This window comes from Belonocnema kinseyi, chromosome 9, assembly GCF_010883055.1.
Source record: "Belonocnema kinseyi isolate 2016_QV_RU_SX_M_011 chromosome 9, B_treatae_v1, whole genome shotgun sequence".
In the NCBI taxonomy this organism is placed as follows: domain Eukaryota; kingdom Metazoa; phylum Arthropoda; class Insecta; order Hymenoptera; family Cynipidae; genus Belonocnema; species Belonocnema kinseyi.
In genome coordinates, this window is record NC_046665.1 from 4364531 (window position 1) to 4386681 (window position 22151).

General features: G+C 35.7%; 1 protein-coding gene across 1 annotated transcript in view; it reads right to left on the bottom strand.

Annotated features, from left to right (window-relative positions):
- The window catches only part of LOC117179665 (dnaJ homolog subfamily C member 13), a 231313-nt gene that overhangs the window by 78363 nt on the left and 130799 nt on the right, over nt 1-22151 (bottom strand). Inside the window, exon 7 of the mRNA XM_033371683.1 lies at nt 14710-15625. Within this exon, the coding sequence (XP_033227574.1) occupies nt 14710-15625 (916 nt within the window). The remainder of the gene's footprint in view (nt 1-14709; nt 15626-22151) is intronic.

Consider the following 22151-nt stretch of genomic DNA (forward strand, 5'->3'; position numbering starts at 1 on the left):
CTATCTAACGGTCGTGAGAAGTGGTTGCGGCTGAAATTTTACCACGATTTCACTGGAAGCGGGTGCAATTTTCCAGATTAGCACCCGCTCCTAGCGAAATCCTGCGGTTGTCCTTATGACGAATTTTCATAATTTTATTCAAATCGTACAAAATTAAATGATTCTATAATTATTAGTCAAATATAATGTGGGCGGGCGAGCCCGCAAGGTTCTCCGTGGCAGGCTATCAATCTCAATACAGTACCCCAAATCTGGGCACCTTCGCCGAGTTATATCTCAGAGCTATTCCTCGTTTCCCAACGTTCTGGAAATACATCTCACGGATGCCAGGCGGAGTGCACAGCACAGTGAATCGCACCATCTCTGTCATCCGGTAGCCTCCGCATTAAAACAGGTATCCTTTAAATAGACTACATGATAATGAGGATGCATGATAATGCATGAGGATGCATGATAATGAGAACGCAGGTGATTGATGTCACGAAGCAATTTTTCAGTGATATCCGCATGGATTTTCTACAAGATAAATGCAGAACGGTCCATCTAATCAGAAGAGAATTATTGACCACAGGGCTATAGAATGTAAACGATAATGTCACCGAGAAAATAGCTAAAATGGTCCCTCAATTCGGCAAACAAGATGTGGGTACTCCACACCTATGACATGCCTGTCTTTGCGTACTCATTTTAGCTAATCAAATGGTCAAACGCCGACCTTGAAAGGTTAAACAGAACAATTGGCGGCGGAATGACGAAGCACCTAATAAACCACAGTAATTCAGCGATTTAAAAGGTAGTTCTACAACGACATAAAAAGTGGAGGCGTTGTAGATGTCAAAAAACGGTGTAAGTCACAAATGATATATATTTTTGAGAATATTTTTACAATAGGTGACATTTTGCGCTTTATAATACCATATGTAAAGCAGACTTTGGTTACAGGGCCTTAAATAAATCCTCAGAGTAGGCATTAATTATCAGGCCAGAAACCAAAGAGGCGTTTGAGGCATTCAATATTCGGCCGAAAAAAAGCTTCGTGTGACGGACATTAAACATCAACAAATTTCCCTGAACCTAGGACTCTTAACAGAATGGATGCCTTTCTAAAGATACATTCCAGTGCCAATTTTAGAAAACAAAAATAACATCTTATAATGGGATGCTATTATCAAAACGGATCACTATATCCGATTTAATCGACCCGAAATCGTGATTCATGAGAAAAAAGGCGGAAGAGTCTACAATGGCGACATTGCTTGTCCACTTAAACGGAATTCACAAGCGACCAATGCAAAAAAGACCATAAGTATAGAGAGATATTGCATGAAGTAATGAAAATATAGAGGAATGTTAAACATGCATCTATTTATCCTATTAAGATTTTGGCTAAAGGCAATGTGCACGCAGTAGCCCAGAAACCGGGTTGTTAAACACCTGTTGCATTGTAAAACACTTCGTGGATTATCAGGAAGTAGGGAATTAAAAACCTGTAGATTGGAAGATGTTAGCTCTAAAAAAACATCTAGAGGCGAATTATATCACTTTCAATAGAGTTAAAAGACGAACTCCAAACGACACCATAACCCTAATGTTCATGAAATCATTACTGCCAGCGTGCGGAAAGGAGAGATCAGAACACGTTGACTTCAGGTTACGTTAATCGACCGAAAAAAGGGGTGCGAATTATAATCGATAACAGCTGCAATTTAATTATCATCAATGGTTTTCACTTACTTGAATCCTTGTTGATTTGGTAATCCAATTAATTGTACGTAAATTTAAATGCCTTAATCGACATTTCAATCCAAGCTTGAATCCCTGAATCTTACACCAGTTATCCTGACTATATTCAAATAAATATTTTGTTTCGGTTGTGAAATTCGCCTAGATGTAGGCCCCGGAAGTGACGACCACGATTGTTCTTCTAGAACAATTTATCGCGGCACAGTCGGAGGTATAAGTCTTCCAACTCGTCACTTCCCGCAACACCAGAACACGATCGAGTCGGGAAAGACACTCCACAAAACTATCAAACAAACTCAAAGATAGAACAGAAAAATTACACTAATTGAAATTACTGTGCAGTAGGAAAAATGCCTACTTGTGGAAAATAAAGTAAACTCGTTAAATTGATGTGATCCTCACAAAAGTCAAGATCGAACTAGGTTCAGAAAAGAGTGAAGGAGCCCGTTATTTGGGCGTGACACACATTGCTACCTGCCTCCTCACTCAATCGGAAACCGAAAAGTTTAAAGTAAAAACTTGAGTTAAATGCACAGATAATATAAACATTGGAGAATAACACTATTAGTCGAACCCAAAAACGCCTCTAATGAGAAAAACAAACATCGAGAAAAATTATTTTCAACATTCCGCCCACTTCATTCGCTGAACGACATAAATTTCATGCTTGGAAAATTAAACGATCCTAGCCGCCCACCATGAAGTACATGACAAAAATTGTCAAGGATGACAGTCAAAAATGTAGTGCCGCCCGCCGTGAGACATACAATTTAATTAGTGTAATCAATTTACGACTGGTAGCCAACACAATTTAACGATGCGGCGATGATAATCCCCAAAGGCAGCTTTCACGGAAGCAGAATGCACAAGGCCGTCCTGTCCAAGAAAAATATCAGTTATTCGTCCCAAAGGCCATGTCCAAGTGTCTAAGCAGCGAGTCATCTACAATCAGCACAAAGTCTCCAATTTAATAATTACGCTTCGGGACAGTCCACTTATTTCGCTGTTGAAGCGTATGCAGGTACTCCTGACACCAGCGTTTCCCAAAATCGATTACGTATTGCTTGGATAAAGTGCCAATGAGCAACGTATTTCAGATCTGTATCCGCATTTGATGATTCCGGAATCTGTTCTAAAGTCCTACTGATGAGAACATGGTCTGGAATTAAGACGTGTCTCAGCTACTTTCTTCATCAGAGATTATGCTGATTTAATGTCAGCTTCCCATAAGCCGCCAAAGTGAGAAGCCAATGGCGGAATGAACTTCTTTTTTATGCCTCGGTTCGCCAACTAATCTTGCAGGCAAGAAGATTCCCCACCGACTGCTCGGAATTATGAAGTCTGATGCGGGTGCATGCAACACAATAACGAATATGTACTTTGGCAAAAACGCGACCTCGAATAATCCATGTTCGGCGATCAGAATACGAGTAAGTTAATTGAAACCCATCATGTAGGGCTGTTTGTTGGAGCCAGTCAACAATAAGTTTCGCGAGAGGACTTTCACCATGCAAGATGATCGGGTGTCGTTGATCATGAGGTAGAGGAGAGTTCGCTAGTCGTCCACCTACTCTGCAAATTTCAGTTGAATCATTGAATGGGTATAAACAAGTATGTAGATTGTGTCGCTTCATTAATTTGTATTGACCAAGGTTATACAATTCGTTCTTAAGACGGTAGCTCTGTGTCCAGAATACGCAAGCCAGAAACGCCTGAAGTATTTCTTCAAGTGAAAGACGTCGATATATAAGTTGGGCACGCTCCGCCACTGGCTTGAGAAGAAGTTTAAGGCGTAAACAGCGCGCAATCACCCTTGTTAGGCGAGTCAGAGAAGAGAAGGTGCTGATTGTGGTAGGATTACGATGAGCTTTTCAAAAGCAGGAACATAACGCCAGGAGGCGTTGGAGAGATTCCGCTGTATCTCTGAGACTCTGTTGGCAACGTAGATTGGCCAGAGAGAAGGATCGTCTGTTTGGATCCAACACAGAACCTTTTGTGAATCTGACCAAGCGTAGGTGACAGCATGAGCTAACTTAAATCCCTCGTGTACGCAATTGAGCAACCGAGTTACGAGCAGAGCGGCGCATAATTACAGTCTAGGGATAGTGATGGTTTTAACAGCCTCGACGCGAGTCTTCGATGTAATGAGTTGTGTTTTAAGATTCAATGCTGGGACTGCACTCGGACGTAAACTACTGCAGAGAAGGCATGCTTGTTAACATCTCTAAAGGCATGAATTTCCCCCGAATTATCAGGATGGTAGCCTATCCATCGTGGAAAATGTATTTCAGTTATATCAGACGAATTATTTCTGAAATGATCTGCATTGTAGGAGTAAAATATTAGGAAGTGGAGTATCTCAACCGATTTGTGCTTTCCAGAGATCCTCAATTAAGATTTTCGCAACGATAGTTATTGGACTGAGCCAACTGTCTGGATCAAAAAGTCGGGAGATGGATGCAAGAACCACCCTCTTAGTTATCGAACCGTCACTGGCAATTACTGGTGTTTCGAATCAGAATTCGTCAGATACAGGGTCCCAGGCGACTCTCTGTGAATTCACCAAGGCCATCGGTTTCAAATTATCGCCTATGTCCTGATAAATGTTTGACCGTCATATCTATCTTCTAGACAATTTTAATTAGAGTGAATTATCCATGAAACTTAATTATCCAAGTGTTTCAAATCCATTCTTATTCAGGACTTTTGGTTTCACGTGAAAATTTGCTTCTCCCTGATCATTGTCTGACCGTCACATCGATCTTTTGTTAAAACTGCATGATCCAGGTGTATCGAAAAGATTTCCCTCGAGAAAGTTGATTTAAAATAAACATATGGTATTCCCTCTTCTGTATATGACTATTCGGTCGACCTTCGATAAAAACTGAGTGATCTGGGTGTGTGGAAATCATTTTTCTGAAGAAAAAAAACGTTGGTTTTGAATAAACATTTACCACTTCCTGTTTAGTAACTATCCTGTCGAACCGGTGTGAAAAGCTGAATGATCCCGGTGTGTCAATACAATTTTATTCGGGGAATGTTGTTTTCGAATGAACATTTGCTACTTCCTGGGCATTACCTGATCCTCTGGCCGAGGAAGGTTAGTTTTAGATAAATAATTGCCACCCCCTGTTCTGTACATGCCTCCATCAGTTTATTACCTAACGCTTCTGACAACTCGCTATGAAAAGTAAATGATACATGTAATTAGGATTATTATTTTCATTAAATTTGCTCTCTAATATAATTATGAAAAACGGCCGCACTCGATACAAGAAGGGATACCCTTACGGGCCCGAAGCCACAAACGATAGCAAATCCCGTAGCTAGGCTTTAATAGCTCGTTCGGGTGGCCACTGGTCCTAGCTAATGACATCGTTTTGCTTAACCGTTCTTATTAGTCTTGAACGCCGTGCTTCCCCAACTTCTCTATATTACGTATAGGAACTATACTCGGACTGAGGATTACCACCTGTCTTCAAAAGCCCTTATCAGGGCTCTTGTCGCTGCAAATCTAAATTTCCCTCATCGGTATTAACACCGAAACAGTACTGTAAGCTGACTTAAAATTCTTGTTGAATTAGTTATAAATAGTCTTGTTTGCTCCCTTCCATCTTATTAATACTTTATTTATTTGTTTTCTGATTTGTGTTTATTTTCTTGTACAATCCATTAATACGAACGAAATTTCAGCATAATGATGTAACATATTACAATACACAATGCCTCTTATATCACTACTTGATACTACTCAAAGAAAAATTTGTGTTGAAGCAAACGCATCGCCATCTCACTTCTTTTGTTTTTAACCATGTGAAAATATTTTTTACACAAATAGAATTATTGGGCTGTTAGAATAAGTTAAGTTTGTCGTTAAATTTCTCGGAGTGGCAGCAAGTGTCTTATAATGCTTACGCTATATAATGTTCACTTATCTTATTTTATTAATCGCGCACATCTTGTATATGATATGGAAAAGGTTCAGATTTTAGAATTATTTCCAAAAATGACTAAGAATCGCGCAAACAAAATACTTGTTTTGTGAGAGTTAAGGAGACTCGCATTAAAAAAGCACCACGAAAAAAGGGAATTTTCAAAAATTAATGCAACACTTGAAATTTGGCGCACATAGTCAAAAGCTGAAAAGAGCCCCCTCTATTAGGCAACACCTTTGTTCTAAGGCCTCACAATTTACACCATGAATTAAAGAACACATTGACGTTTTGAACGGATCGCACGTTCACAGCTAGAAACGATTTTCAATATCTGATGGTGATGTCGGACTTAAAGCTCATCAGCTCTACAGAAAAGTGTTAATTAATGTGGTTTATTTCTTGCATCATTTAAATACCATCCTGGTAATTTTAGGGAAAAAATGTATCTTAAGAGCAAGTGATACTTAGAAAATTGTCGATTTTACCAGTTTTAGGTTCCCCTAGCTTTTTTCTAGAATAATAAATATTTTGTCTTAAAAATTTGGGAAATGATGCGCACATGCTAAAGGACGTCCCCACACACTTTTTTTGTAGGTTAATTCAAAAAAGTTTTAATTTAGCAAAATGTGATTAACTTGCATAGCGCTTAGGAATTAGTATCGATTTTTTCAGTGTTAGATTCCCCTGGCTTTTTTCTTAGGATAAGTAATATTTTGTTGTCAAACTCTGGGAAATGATAGCGAGCATGCTAACGGACGTCCCCGCACACATTTTTTGTGCTTATTTTTCAACAAAATTTTGATTTTGCTAACAACGTGTGCATATATCGAGGTTATATGTGTTACTATTCTCCCGAGCGCTACTTCCAAGCTACACAATATTTTTGGCCGAAAACTTTGGACTTACCAACAAACATAGCAATTAATCTCCCGGAACTAGCCTTGTTTGCATGCAATTAAAAAAGTTTATTTCATCAATAATTTTCAAATTATCGGAAAGGCAAAGACAAAAAATGACGTAACCTCAAAATAATGCATAAAATTTTTATTTAGCACAATAATTTTTTTTTGTTATTATCCCTCAAAAAAGAGTCCGGGGACGTCCGTTATGATATTTTATAGTATCCCCACATTCAGTATTTAAAAATTTTCATTTTTGTGGAAAAAAGCCAGGGGAACTGTACCCGATTGACCACACGACGAAGTATCACATGCCCTTAAATGATGCCAAAACCACCTATAGGATGCTTACCTAATTTTTCAGTTTCAAACCTGGTTTCATCTTCAATTGATGCAGTCAACATAACGAATTTTACTTTGCTAACAGATTCTAGAAACGGATCTAAAAAATCATGCAATCCTTCGCCTTACCTAAGTACAAAGGGTAGGTCATTTATATGAACCAACTTGACAAGGTATTTCATAACTTTTTTGGAATTACAAAAACTTTTAGAAATGATCGCTTTGAACTTCTTGGTTTGGACTTTTTGTTTTCCTTCTCTCTTTTTTCTCTAGGTACTTGACATATTCCATGTAATGCGAACTTCTTAAATTCTTAGGCAAGTTACCAGCGTCTTTGCCCTAAGAAATTTTAGTTTAAAATAAATTAAAATAATTTCTGTCATTCAATTGACCATATTTAAATTTAAATGTATGATAGTTTCATATATTTTTAGTTGAATTAAATAAGAAAGTTACTCTGACAAACAATATACAAAAATATATAAGAACTACACGTTTTTAAACGTTAAAACAAAGAGAAGAACATTTTTCTTACAACGAATTTCACTGAGCAACCTTCCAAAATACAAGTGAATTAGGCTTTCTCTTCGTCATACTAAAAAAAACTCATGACCAAAGCTACTAACAGCCCACTAGAACTTTTCATACCAATGCATCTTTTCTTCTTAAACGTTTTAAAAATATTGAACTATTTTTATTAGGGGCATCTTTATGACTGATTGAAACTGCCCAATAAAAAAAAGAGACAAATGAGCGAAATCCAAACCCATTGTTCGTACCTTTCAAAGAATGATTGGTCTGTTGTTCAAATATAAGTTTAGTATTCATGTATTGTTTTGCATTACCAAATATAAAATTTTCCTTATTCAATATAAAACTTAGAGACTACTGTATTTGCTTGCGTGCATATTTCAATAATTTCTAGACTGTATCCCGGATTACCATAAATTACTCACAGATCCATAAAGTAGCCAAGACTAATCAGGAAATAGCATACATTCAACTGAAGCCAAACTTTCTCTAAGAAATATTCTTTTTAATACCTGTATTACTATGTCTTAATTTAAGGTAGCCAATGTTAATTTGAAACCAATTTTACCTCGAGGAAGTTGTGTTTTACACACCCAGATAATTCAATTCTTACCGAAGATCGATGTGACGATGAAGAAATCCCTATACAATTATCCGCTTTTACGATTCTGAATTACAAAATTCCAATTTGAAGCGAAATGTTTTAATTAAAAGTTACACATGTTTATTTTCGCTGTACCCTTTGTCTGAAAATACATCGCGTGACATTGCACAGAACTCGCAAAGGCACTTATTGCACGCGCAAACTCGCTACCAAACTTTTCTCCTCGTACGGCGATTAAAAGATTTAGCGAGAAGCAGAATGTATTATATTTTTCCTATCAGGTTTCATTTTTCCCTTAATAATTTTTAGTTTTAAGATTTTATTATCCGCAAGTTTGACTTTAACGTCATTATATCGTTTTTGATTTTACCGTATTTTCAACTGTATTTTTAATCTGATTCTAGGTTTATTCCTTTTAAACTTGAATCAATTTTACTTTATTTTTCCCGAAAACAAAATTCATAGATTAATTTTCGCTCAGGATTTCCTATTCTTCCCTATCCCATAAAACGCATTATATTTTACATAATTGGTTATCAGTAACTCAATCAGATATAGATTATTTCACATGAGCTTGATAAGCATCGTAAACAAATATATCCAATGTGGATATATGTCCTAGAAGAGTGCGGAGTCAATAAATGACTCCTAAAAGTAATAAAATCAATATATGCAGGTAGCTAAGGCAAGGTGTTAGATAAAGATGCGTTACGTCCTCTTCGCTGTATCATTATATGTTGAATACTAGCATGATGAACATGGTCCTTAAAATTGACGAGAATAACGAAAAATTATGGTAAAGTTAAAATGGCCATATATAATTACACAGGATTTCTAAAAAGTTCTGGGGTAGCTAAATATTTCACCAGGTAAAAAATATACCAAAATCATGAAGGTCATTCTTACAGTAACTTTCAACGAGGAATTTAATGGTGATCTTGGTTTTAATCTTGACGATGTCCTTTAGGGTAATTTCAAGTCAACTTGTTTTAAAAAAATAGAACCCCCTCTTTTGACATCGGAGATCGAAAGAGCGGGAAATCTTGCGTTAAAAAATTTACTCACGTGTTAGGTCAGGTATGATCTTGATGGCCACTCAAACGTTTATTTAAACTTAAAGAAGGCTTAAAAACATCTAAGAAGCGCAGCTTCTGGAAATAATACATAACTACCTTACTTATTTATTTTAGTAATGTGCATTTATATGTGACCTTAGACATGACTTTGGTCATGTACTTTAAGGTCATTTCAAGGCTAAATTAAAAAAATCTCCCTTATTTGACGTCAGCAATCAGAAGATCTCTCTATCTCTTACTCACTCTCTCCCTTTCTCTGACAAAGTCATCAGCAAGGTCACATTGCAACTTTCATGTTATAAGATGAATTAAATTCAGCCTTTTCTAAGAAAAAACGAATGGATGTAGTAAATTTTCTTTCTTTGAAGTATTTTATTATTGTGCGTTCTTTTGTCTTTTATGATGCAACACTGGACATACACAAATTTGTCTGGTAAACACATATTCGAGTTTTTGGGGAAGCACTTATTAAATATCAATTAATTATTATTTCAAACACTTATAGCTACTTCATTTAGCTCTGAAACATTAAATTTTTCAATAATATATTTTTAAACAATTTCGCAAAAAGAAGCGATTTTGAATTTCCTTCATAATAGGGGCACTGTAAGAGATGTACCTAGATCAGGAAAACTAAGGTAAGTAAGTAATAAGAAATTATATTGTAAGGTTAGAAAAAAATACCAATGCGTATATTTTGTAAATAATAGCACATTTTCTACCAATGCTAAAGATGAATTGATATTTCATGAGCAAAGGTTTTGGAAGAAAAAAAAGATTAATTTAACGATCCGTGCCTTCACTAAAATTTTGATACGAATAGCCAACTTTTTTTGGTACTAGTAGACACATTTTAAATGAAATTATGCGAATATTCATACGTATTATGTTAAATGTTTGGAATGTATTTATTGACAAATTAGTTGTTGAAATATAGATTGTTCTTTAGAACTAAAACAAACTATTAATTACAAAATAAACGTGTTATTATTTTGTTCTCAGCCTAAATGACAATGTACGTAATTTTTTTTATTAATGCGCAATTTATAATAAGTATATATTTTAATTTCAATAATTTTTAATTATACCCAGTTTAAATCGTGCGCCAACAGCGAACAATGAGGGTCGCTGCGCCGAGCAAGCGCTGCAGCTCAACAAGCCAAAGTTGGGATCACTGTCTGTGTATAACATTCATGAGAGAGCGAATTTTATTCTTTCAAACTAATATTTTTTCAAAAGTTATACGTAGATAATTTGGATCGGTGCGAAGAGTTTTCTGAAGGTATGATGTTACGCATAGATGAAAATCTCAACTTCCCATCTAATATAACCTTATCGGATAAAGCCACGTTACAACTATGCGGATTTAAATAGGCATAATTGTAGACGTTGGGCAGATTCAAATCTTCATTGGGCATAAGAAGAGAAATCAGAATATCCGCAATAATGAAAAATTTGGGATGGAATACTAAATAATAAAATAATAGGACTGTTTTTTATTGAGGGCAATTTAAATGCTGATACGTATGAGATTATGATGCGAAATCAAATAGTTGCTGCAATAAGAAAGATTGCCCTACCGATATAAATCTCAAAGTATTCTCACGCGAAATAGCCTGGCCAGTTCGAGACTATCTGCAGGTTCGATTTGAATGATTTAATCTCAAAGATAGTCAGAGAGGTTTGGATCCTTATCAAGGTCCTTTTACAGGTAGTTTTAAGAGTGATGCGACGGTCATATAATGGTCCTTTCGAAATTGTCATGTACCCGGCCGTACAGTAGTTGCCCGTCGCTAACCCGACTCTCCCCTTTTAAATTTGTCTTCAAATTATTAACACTTTCTTTTTAATTGATGAATTTTTTCATTATAATTATTTATAATTATAACTTATATGCTAATATACAATTTTCAAGTTGAATTAAAAAATATTGTATTTTCTGGAGTATCCCATTCCATTTACGAGAAACGTTGTATTAATTCCACCTTTAAACTGTGTAAAAAAGTTAGATACCTGAAATCATCGAAACCCGTAGATTCCGAATTATCATGTTGTAACCTGTTAAATTTTAAATTTAAAAAATGCATTTCTAAATTTAAATCCGAAAGCTTAATAAAGGCCCCTTGAATGTCGGCTACTCTATATTGAGATAGCACCTCTGGTTGTTATTTATGATCGAATTTTTATTTCAATTTTAGCCTCTTTGCTTGTTATTTATGATCGTATTTTTATTTCAATTTCGGAAAGGACATTTTAAAGCCTTCAGACTATTTAAACTAGCTACCCGGATCTTCAACATGAGTGCCTGCGGAGAATTTCTCAGAGCTTCTCAGAGTCTTGACTATCTTTAGCATATACTCTGAGATTTCTATCGGTAGGGTGCTGGAGAAAACTTTTATGACACGTGGCTTAAACAGGATGGCGCTCCGCCTCACTACGGACTAGACGTTCCCGCTTATTTAGATTCAATGTTTGTTGAGCGGTGGATAGAGGTAGAGGCACGATTAAATGGCCAGCTAGATCACCTGATTTATCACCGCTTGAATATTTTCCTTTAGGTTATCTATGAGATCCAGTTTATAAAAACAAACCTTGAAATTTAGCAGAATTGCAAACAAAAATAATTGATGAATGCGCTCTAATTCCTACCGAAATCATTAAAAACACAGTTAATGGTTTCTATCATCAGTTCGCTCATTGTTGAGAAGTGAGTTGACAACAATTTGAGCATGTGCGATAAAAATCTTATGCATTCTGTTGCCTATAACTAGACGTGAGAGGCAAGGGGACTCACGATAATCAAGCACCCCAAAATGTGAGAGATAAGGGGACTCACGATAATCCAGCACCGAAAGGCAAGGGGACTCACGATAACCAAGCGCCCCAAAATGTGAGGGGCAAGATGTAACGCTGAAAGTACATCAAAACAACTAGATGCGGTTCTTAATGACATCCAAACCCTCTTAAAGTTAAAATAACCTTTAAGTGATCGTCACTGTCACACATGACTTATGACTTGAGTACATTTATGAACGTAAAATTTTCCCGTTCTTTCGATTACCGACTTCAAATAAGGGGGTTTAGAAAAAGTTGAGCTTGAAATAACCTTGAATAACATGTAAAAGATCATGTCTAAGGTCACATTTCAATGCACCTTGCTAAAATAAATAAGTAAGGTCGTTAGTTCAAAGTATTCATTTAATGCGGTATTTATTAAATTCATAATTTGCAATTGTTGGAACTAATTTATTTAATTGCATCAAATTAGTAGTATAAAAATGCATACAAAATTACTGAAAATATATAAAACTAATATAATATAAAAGTTACATATCAGCTACACATTTGGAGCATAAAGGTGATCGGTGATCGTTACACATAGGGACACGGCAAAAGGCACAAGCGATTCTTGTTTTTCTGAAACGTTGCCAAGAATTATAAGGCATCTATATATGAGAAAAATCTATGACATAACCACAACAAAAAAATTATTTCATATAAGATGATACAGTTACATTGAAAATTAATAAAACAACACGAAATTCACTGTTAAAAATGTTAGTGAAAAAACTGCTTTTCAATCGCTAATCGCACAGCGCGTCTGCTGGACCCGGTGTTTTCCAGACGCCTATTGAGTGACTGCTCAATATACACTGACGCTTGCCGCAATGTACTAACCGACTTTCATTACAGTTCGTGATGTCAACTAACGGTAGATGTCGACACTTGGTTCATTTAAAGGGTTAAGTTCAGATGACCTTTGTATGAACATCAAGGTTATATCTGACCTATGATCTGAGTATATTTTTTAACGTATAATTGCCCGCTCTTTCGAATCCCAACGTGAAATAAGCAGGTTTATATATTTTTTTAAGTTGACCTTAAAATAACCATAAAGGGTATTGTCAAGGTAAAAACCAAGGTCACCATGGAATTTCTCGTGAAAGTTACTCCATGAATGACCTTAATGTTTTTGGAAAATATTGAGCTGTCCCAGAAATTTTTGGGCCCCCTGTATACTTACACCTATTGTGATGCGGAGTAACGAGACCTGGACATACAAACAAAAAAAGATAAAAGTAAAATTAACGCGATTGGTATGCAACTCCTACGCATGGTATGCCTTAAAACGCTAATAGACAAAGCCAGTAACAAAAGAATCTTCAAAGAATGTGGTATAGATGAAACACTATATGATAAGAGTCAAAGAAATGTTTTGAGATGGTTTGGGCATGTTGAGAGATTGACAGATGAACGATTGATGAAATAACTAAATCGAATATGTTAAATGGTAGCGTAGCGAGAGGCAAGCAGAGGATAGAGTGGTAAGAATGTGTGAAGGATACGTTCATTCGAAAAAAATATATAAGAAGCGATGGAAACACAACAGCTTGTATGAGGTAATACATGATCGTAAAGAAAGCTAAAAGGATAATTTAGGACAGAAAAGTGTAGCAAAAAAGATTTTTTGAGAAATGCATGATGAAGAGTGTCAGTGAAGTAAATGACGTCTGAAATAAAAGACCTTGGACACTAATGGGACCAGTGGAGAACTTTATATAATGACATTTTGAAGCTCTTCGCCTGTGGGTCTCGCTAGAAAGATTAATCAGCGACCAGCGTCGGAGCAGTGTTGTGCAACGAAAGTGTTAATTAAATAATCAACTCTGATCTCATCACATCACTTGATTGCATTACAAGAATGCGTCCGTGACGCATTATAATATCACAGACACATAAGAATTATTGTATTCTGGCATAGATGAATCATATGGGGCATAATTTATGGAGTGTACCCATCCCGAAAAAAAGTTGTTTGATCAGAAAAACCTAATTAAGGTCAAAACAATTTTTGGAGAAAATTAGAATTTTAACATCATTCTTGAAAATCAAAAATAAATTTGACATCTTTCTTATTTCAACAGTTTTATTTTTTTTGAAAATAGATTAGAAAGAAAGCTGATGTTTTCCTTCTACAAGACCCCCAATTTTCTAAGTTCCACTTCCATTTGGCTTTAAGTAATCGAACGATGGATGTGCCCAAAAATTGTACCCCCTACACTTTAACAAATATTTTGCGAAATACATTTTTTTGTATGAGAAGTACTATTCAATAGGACTATACCTGGCCTAAACTGGTATCTGGTGACTGGTAACTGATATCACATGAATATAATGAGCATAGAACTATAGGAACTGTAAAAGTCTATATTTCAATTTATTCAAATTCAAATAAATGGCCAGGCAGTGGATCAAAGTATGCACAAGTAAATTTTCATGAATAAGAATCAAATAGTGAGGTACATATATTTCGGTTTTGAGTAATGAACACACACCCACCTATACTTATATAATACACCAAGTGCGCTGAATATGTGCGAAAGGCACATATGCCGAAAAGCACCGAGATGTAACTTGGTGAAGCTGCCCAAATTCAGGCTACTGCCTTTAGAATAAGCACGGGTATGTTACAATCAGCTTTATAGCATGAGTTCCAATGGGGGGGGGGGGATTCACGGGTTCTCCCACTTACATTACAACTAACTAGAGGTAAGTTATGTCAAACAAATTCTACTCACATCTTCGCCTCTAAAAGCTTGTTTGGAGTGCGTCAGCTGCAAAAATCTCGCGATAGGTAGAACGTTGGAGCCTGTGTACATAAGAATGAAGTAGAATACGCCTGTTAAGTAGACTTTGGACACTTCTGGGTTGTCTTCCATAACCTTGCACAGCAATATCGCAACTTTTTCGACGAGAACAGGATCGAAGGTTAGTAAAAGTTGAACCAAATGAGGCAGACACTGCAGGTCTGACAGTAGTCTCTTCACACGGGGCAGAGGCCTAATTACTGCATTGTCGGCATCTCGACTTGGAAAGTATTCACACATCTTTATTAAAATATTCAAAACTAGTGCGGCTAGTTCACTCTCATTTATGACTGAATTACCCTTTGCAACGAGCGTCCATTTTAGCTGTGGCACTTGTGCTATCATTCGCCAACTATCCAAACCTTGCGCCCAAACTTTAGTTTTAGAGTTGATTTGGCCCGAAACATGCAGATCTTTCAATTCTTTCAGACTAATAGGCCCTTTTCTCTTATCGACATCATTAAAATACCATTCCATCTCCATGCTACATTCTTGATTAGGACCAGCTTCAATCACATTTGTTTGTGCAGGTACGACTGCTCGAGATGTATGTAAATGGGCCAACGATAACAAATCTATTAGCGCTCTTACACCGTTTTGATCCATGATATCTTTAACGTTTCTTCTATGAAGGATAAGCTTGTGTATAAACATTACAATTCGGTCGCGTTCCATTCTATCGGAACATCGCTCTAGCATTCCAACAATGTACTTTGTATCCGAAAAAGGTCCAATATCCTCGTAATAGCGACCATATACTATAGTCATAGCTTGCAAGCAAAGGCACTTCATTTCAACTTTATTAGTCAATAAAAATCTGTGGTACAGATCATTGAAAAATTCATACCTGAAATTAAAGTTTATGAAACTAAATTCAGAATAATTTCAAATTTAAATTAAATTCAAATGAGTCTTCAGGCAGATGTCATGGGGAGAAAACCTTGTTTTCTTCGAGAGTTTGACATGTTAAAAAAAATGTTTTTACTGCCTTGGAAAATATGTTAAATAAACACAGAAACGTAAGTGTATTTTTTATAAATGTTTGATTGCGATTAAGAATAAATAAACAAAAAAATGAGAGAAAAAAGAAGAAAGGGTATCTGGACCTTGCATTTTTTGTGGGAGTTATGAAAAATCAAAGAGAAATAAAAAATTTGGTTTTCTCGAAAGCGGCTCAACAGATTTTGATAAACAAAATATATTTTGTTGTAATTAATATAGCTATCAAAAAACGGTTCCTGAGAATATCCTTCATAACATCTATTTTTCTTGAATTTTTTAAAGTGGCGGAACAATGTGACTAAAAAGAAAAATCGCGCATGCAATACTGTGCACCGTTACTTTGCGTGCACTGTTCCCGGTCGTATACTTTGTAGAACAACCCTATTGTATTTTTTCATGGCCAGTAATGTTTCTTGCATTCCACAAATCAGTGTGCTTTATTGTTGCGAGTACCCTCGCCTCTCCAAAATGTGAGTGCTTTAATATTGTTGGTCCACTCGCCACTCATAAATTCATAATTTTTTTAGCAGTTAAACGCATGTGATACTCAGAAAATTATCGATTTCATCAGTTTTAGGTTCCCCTGGCTCTTTTTCTAGAATAATAAATATTATGCCTTAAAAATTTGGGAAATGATAAGGAACATTGGAACGGACGTCCCTGCATACTTTTTTGTGGGTTAATTAAAAAAAATTTATTTGGCTAAATTTGATTAATTTTCATGACGTTTAGGAATTAGTATCGATTTTGTCAGTGTTATATTTTCCCGGTTTTCTTCCTAGATTAATCAAGATTTTGTCTTCAAAATCTAGGGAGTAATAGCGAACCTGCTAACGCACGTCCCTGCACACTTTTTTAATGGGTGAATTAAAAAAAATGTTTAATTTCCTAAAAACGTGTGTAAATTTCGAGGTTATATGTGTTAGAATTCTCCCGAGCGTTACTTCCAAACTACCCAATATTTTTGTCCGAAAACTTTAGACTTACAAATAAACATAGTAACTAATGTCCCGGAACTAACCTTGTTTGTAGACAATCAAAAAAGTTTTTTTTTTTCAATATTTTCCAAATTATCGGAATGAAAGAGCTGAAAAGCGACCAAATCTCAAAATAATGCACATGCATAAAATTTTTATTTAGCACAATACATTTTTGTTGTTATTATTCCTAAAAAAAGAATCCGGAGACGTCCGTTACGATTTTTTATAGCCTCTGCGAATTCAGTTTTTAAAAATGTTCATTTTCGTGAAAAAAGTCCGAGAAACTGTACCAGATTGACCACGCGACGAAGTGTCACATGCCCTTGACTAATAGGTTTGAGAGCGAAGTTATGTGCCAAAACTGGTAGAAGCAAATAATTACGTATTCATCATGAAAGTTCATTTCATAATAGGTTTTTAGGTCGCTAATAGCGGATCCAATGTGGTGGACTAAAATGCTAAAATCACTGACTTGAATGAAAGGTAGTACTAAAGAGTTTTTGAAGGCGCTGATGACTAATATGGAATAAAATTTGAGAACTTAGAAATGACGGATCAAATGGGGCAGATTCAATATAGCAGATCCAACATGGTACTCAAATTCAAAAGTTACGTGATTTTAATGAAGGACAGTACTAAGGGGGTTCTTAGAATGCTTATGTAGAATCCAGGATAAAAATGAGGAAATTTCTTAATGGCGCATCCAATAAGGTAGAATATAATTCTTGCAATAAATGTTACTTGCCGCAAATTTGACATGCAACAATGTGAATTGTCTCAAATGTGACTTGTCTGAATGTGACTTATCATACACCTGGCTTGCTACAATGTGACCTGTCGCAAAGAAACTTGTCAGAACTGTGACTTACCGAAATGTGAATTGCCATGAATTTGATTTGCCATAATGTGACTTGTCGCAAATGTGACTTGCCACAATACTGGTTTCCCATAAGGTGACTTGCGGCAAATGTGTCTTGCCTCAGTAAGCCTAGCCACAAATGTGACTTGCCAAAATGTGACTTGCCACAAATGTGATTTGTCTGAATGTATTTGGCCGCATCGAGTGCGAACTTGTATATCTGTAAATTAGCATTCCATGTGAACCTGTCAGTGCATGGATTTCATATACCATATTCGATGCGCATATTTTTTTTACATTTTGGTCCGCGATTCTTGAGTTCTCAATTTTGAGTACGGATTTCTCACCAACGACAAAAAAGTCCATAGTACTAACTTTCATTCAAATCACATCACTTTTTCATTTCATTCCACCATATTGGATCTGCCATATTGGATCAACTATTTTGAATTTTTCAAGTTTGACCCTAGATTCATTATCAACGACCTAAAAAACCACTTTATTCAAATCACGTTACTTTTGCATTTCAGTACACCATATTGAATCTGCTATTTTAAAGTTCCAAGTTTTGATCTTGTATTCACCATCAGCGACCTAAAAAAATCCACTTGGTACTGACTTTCATTCAAATATCGTGACTTACATTTTAGTCCACCATATTGGATCCGGCATTTTTGAATTATCAACTTTGACCCCGGAATCGTCATTAGCGACTAAAAAACTAGGACATACAACGTTTTATCAAAATTCATTAATTTGTGTGGCAGTTACTTCAAGTGTCCATATATTCGTCATCACCAGTTTTGTCACGGATTTCTTTTTGCGTTAATTTGCAACATTGCCAGTTAACGATTTAATCCTTATTGCTATCAGAAGGGCAATGCTTTTTTTAACATTTCGCTAAAGATTTGCGATTGCAATGTATGAGCAACAGTCAACTGTTCGTCTGTCATTTTTTCAATCGCATGCATAGTATATTATTCCGAAGACACCAAAACTATTAGGCTTGAATCTTGTATAACATCTACATATATAATTATCAAGAAACGTGTCAGGATCGCATTTTCAACGTAACTGTATTGGGTTCTTAATTTACGTAATTACGAATCAGTTTGTCATCGTTATCTACCACTTCTGATAAATAGGATACCTCTTGAAAAAGCTAATTGAAGTGATTCCTTTAACGTCTCCGTTCCTTCTCCTCTGCCTCAGTAGCTATTTCATTTTCGATATCTCTCTAAGCATAGATTCTATAATATTTAACCTCAAAATTTTGTCATACTGAAGTCTTTGACCGTAAGTATTATAAAGAAATGATGCCTCTCTGGAATAGATTCGAACTGTTGGTACCAACTGTAACGTTTGATATTGTTTTCTGACTGTGAACGCCTTCGATTTTACTAATGTTTTTTTAATTAATTTCAACTCTTGCCGCATAAAAATTCTTATTTTTCCAATCTAAGAACCCCCAATTTTCCTGACCAGAAACACCTAATTTTGCCCATCTGAAATTTTACCGATTTAGGATGCTTCTCTTGCCGATTTTCTTGTATTGTCAATATCAGATAGAATAACTATGTAATTTTACGCTACATTTAAATAATTAATTCACGAGTCCTGGAGTAGTGAATGAAATTAGCATTTTAGGTAGATCCTAATTGCAATATTATACCAGTGTTAGGATTAGTGATCTGATTCTAAGTTTATATTATTTGCACCATTTTCAAGATTATAAATACATGGTGATTGTTACTATTTTAGAAAAGTCGAGCAGTAATTTTTTTAGAAATAAGAGAACTTGCTCTCGTACGAACCAACTTATTTTCCAAAATTTCAGAAAATGAGATAGTTGGATATTTCGGTACATCACACTTCGAGTAAAGTTAAATTTAGGGTGAAAAAAATAGTATTACGTGTTTATTCGACGAATAGTTTTCAGACCTTTGATCTAAGAAAGATCGTAAGTGGTTAAAGAATTGGTTTGATGTTTTGATACAAGACAGACCGTTATATTTTGTTTAGAAGAAATTATTAAGAAGTTTCGTGTTAAAAATTGGTCCAAGAAAGACACGGTTCTCTAACAAGCTTTCCATAAGGTGGGAGATAAACTTGTTGAAGATTAGAAAATTCAAAGTATGGTGCCGAAGTTGAATGCTATCAGAAATAATAATTGATAAAATTAAAAATTGGCACCCAGCGTTGGGCCCATAAACAGAAATTTTTTTCTATATTTTAAAAATTTACTGAAATTTTCTTTTACACAGTGGCCAAAAAAATCAAGGATGCCCTAGAGACGTCTTTAGGACATCCCTGAGATGTCTTTTATAACATGTATTTTGGTCATCCAAGGGATGGCCTTAAAACTTCGGGTGTCAGTACGAAGGATGTCCCGAGAACGCCCATATCTTTAAGACATCTTTAGGTCATCTTTAGGACATTGGACGTCCTAGAGACGTTGATTGGTCTGACATAGGACGTCCTAGGAACGCCGCAAGGACGTCCTTGGGATTTTCATAGTTTTGTCCCCACTGGGTAGGTTATATTTGAAAAATAATAAAATAAAGGGAGTTCTTAAACTAAGAATCCCTAGTTTTTCAGAGAACTTTTAGGTCTGAAAATAAAGTGGTATGGTCAAAGAGCTACATTTTCTAAAATTTCTTAAAATTATTGTAGGCCAGAAAGGTTAAGAGGACTGGGGACATGAGCTTTTGTAAGGTCATCGTTGAACTCTATTTTCTACGAAAGTACAATGAAAAATGTGACTTATATGGTATTTCTGCATTTAGAAAAGAATGATATATTTTTATAGTGTTTTGAAATTGCAATAAATATTTCTTAAATTAACAATAAGCTTAGTCAAAGTTACCCTACTTTTGAAGACTAATCTCTCAGCTCGTAATGATTATTTCACAAATGTACAATATTAATAACATATATTGACTTTTCATCTACAAGTGTATGTACCTATCTAAACATTTTTTCTTAAATAAATATGAAAAAACAGAGTTTAACGAAGTGTCTGCATGGACTAAATTTAAGGTCAGTAACTACCGATTCTAGCGGCCAAATATTACGGAGATCTTTAGGCACACCCTAGCTGTTGTACTCACTGCACTGCATGCCCCTTACCTCACGCCAGACAGCATCTGGGTCGTAAGCCCCGAAGGTCACAATGCCTACGCTAACTGTGTTTCACATCTAGCACCAATCTCAAGAAAACCTTCTTAGGTTCATTTCAAACCCTGACGTTTAACGAATTTGCACGTTTATTGAAATTCTGAATCGAATTATATATACATTTGGGAGTCACTTATTTCATAGAAAACGGTATTATAGTAACAACAATAAAAGTAATGATTGTTTCACAAATTTACAAAACAATAGGAATGTAACAATAGGTATGCAAAACCATTAATAATAATTATAACTTATGTGGAATGCCTGGATTAATAAACGAGTTAGGAAAATAAAGCTTTAACGATCAACTAACATTGAAAATATTGACCGATTTTTTTCAAACTTTTTTGATTTACTCATAATAATATAACGAGGCTAATGCAGTATATTAAATTTTAATTAATGAATATCGTACAAGATTCTGATTTTTATCCGCTGTGTCTAATCTCAAACAAATTGGGGGTCTCCCGAGGCCAAAAACCGTCCGCAAAAACCGTCCGCTCGACAAACTACCACCTGCTGCAAGGGTACCGTTTTCCAGACAATGCCTGAAACTGGCTGACGGTCCCCTGATTATTACTTTCTCGCAGGAAATTTTTTTCAAACTTTTTTTTACTGTGTACCCTTTTTCTGAAAATATTCCAACTGTGATTGGCTGTCGAAAATTTTTTTTCCACTCAGAAGCTCCACCCTTTGGGGCGTGCTTATCATATTTCTGTCTCTCTCGCACACTCAACTCAAAATTCCCACGGGTGTCCCCAGTCCTCTTAATTTTCCTCTGTGATTTTTCCAAGTAGAAAATAAAAATTTGAAATAAATTTATGTTAAGCGTGCACATTTTGTAGATTCGATAGGCTTAAATTGTTTCCCTTAAAATATTGCGATATAACTGATAGTAAAGTGAAACTTTCTCATTCTATTATTAGTTCGCGTCGTTAATCCGGATTTTAGACCAGTGTTTACATTCTATACTGGCTACAATGGCTGATCACGTCAATTCTTAAGATGGTTTTTTCCACTTAGAGAATCGTGGAATATCAAGGGAGTTGCCGGTTTCCGTTTCGCGCGAACGACTACTACAGTTGTAACGTAAAGCAAGGGGCGAACCAGATCCTGTACTAGAGTTCCTGGAATTTATCTATATAGGCTCTTCTGGTAAAAATTCGGCTGTAAGCCCCGGAGAGACGATTTCAGAAACAGCGGAAAATTCCGTGAATATCCTTGATAAAATCGAATCTCTAGGTTAGAAGGTGAAACTAAAAATCAGGTTACGCAAAATATTCCGGGAGCATCCGATCGGGTTAGTTCTCCAAATGATGATACGAACGTAACAAAAATTCTAAAAATAAAGAAAC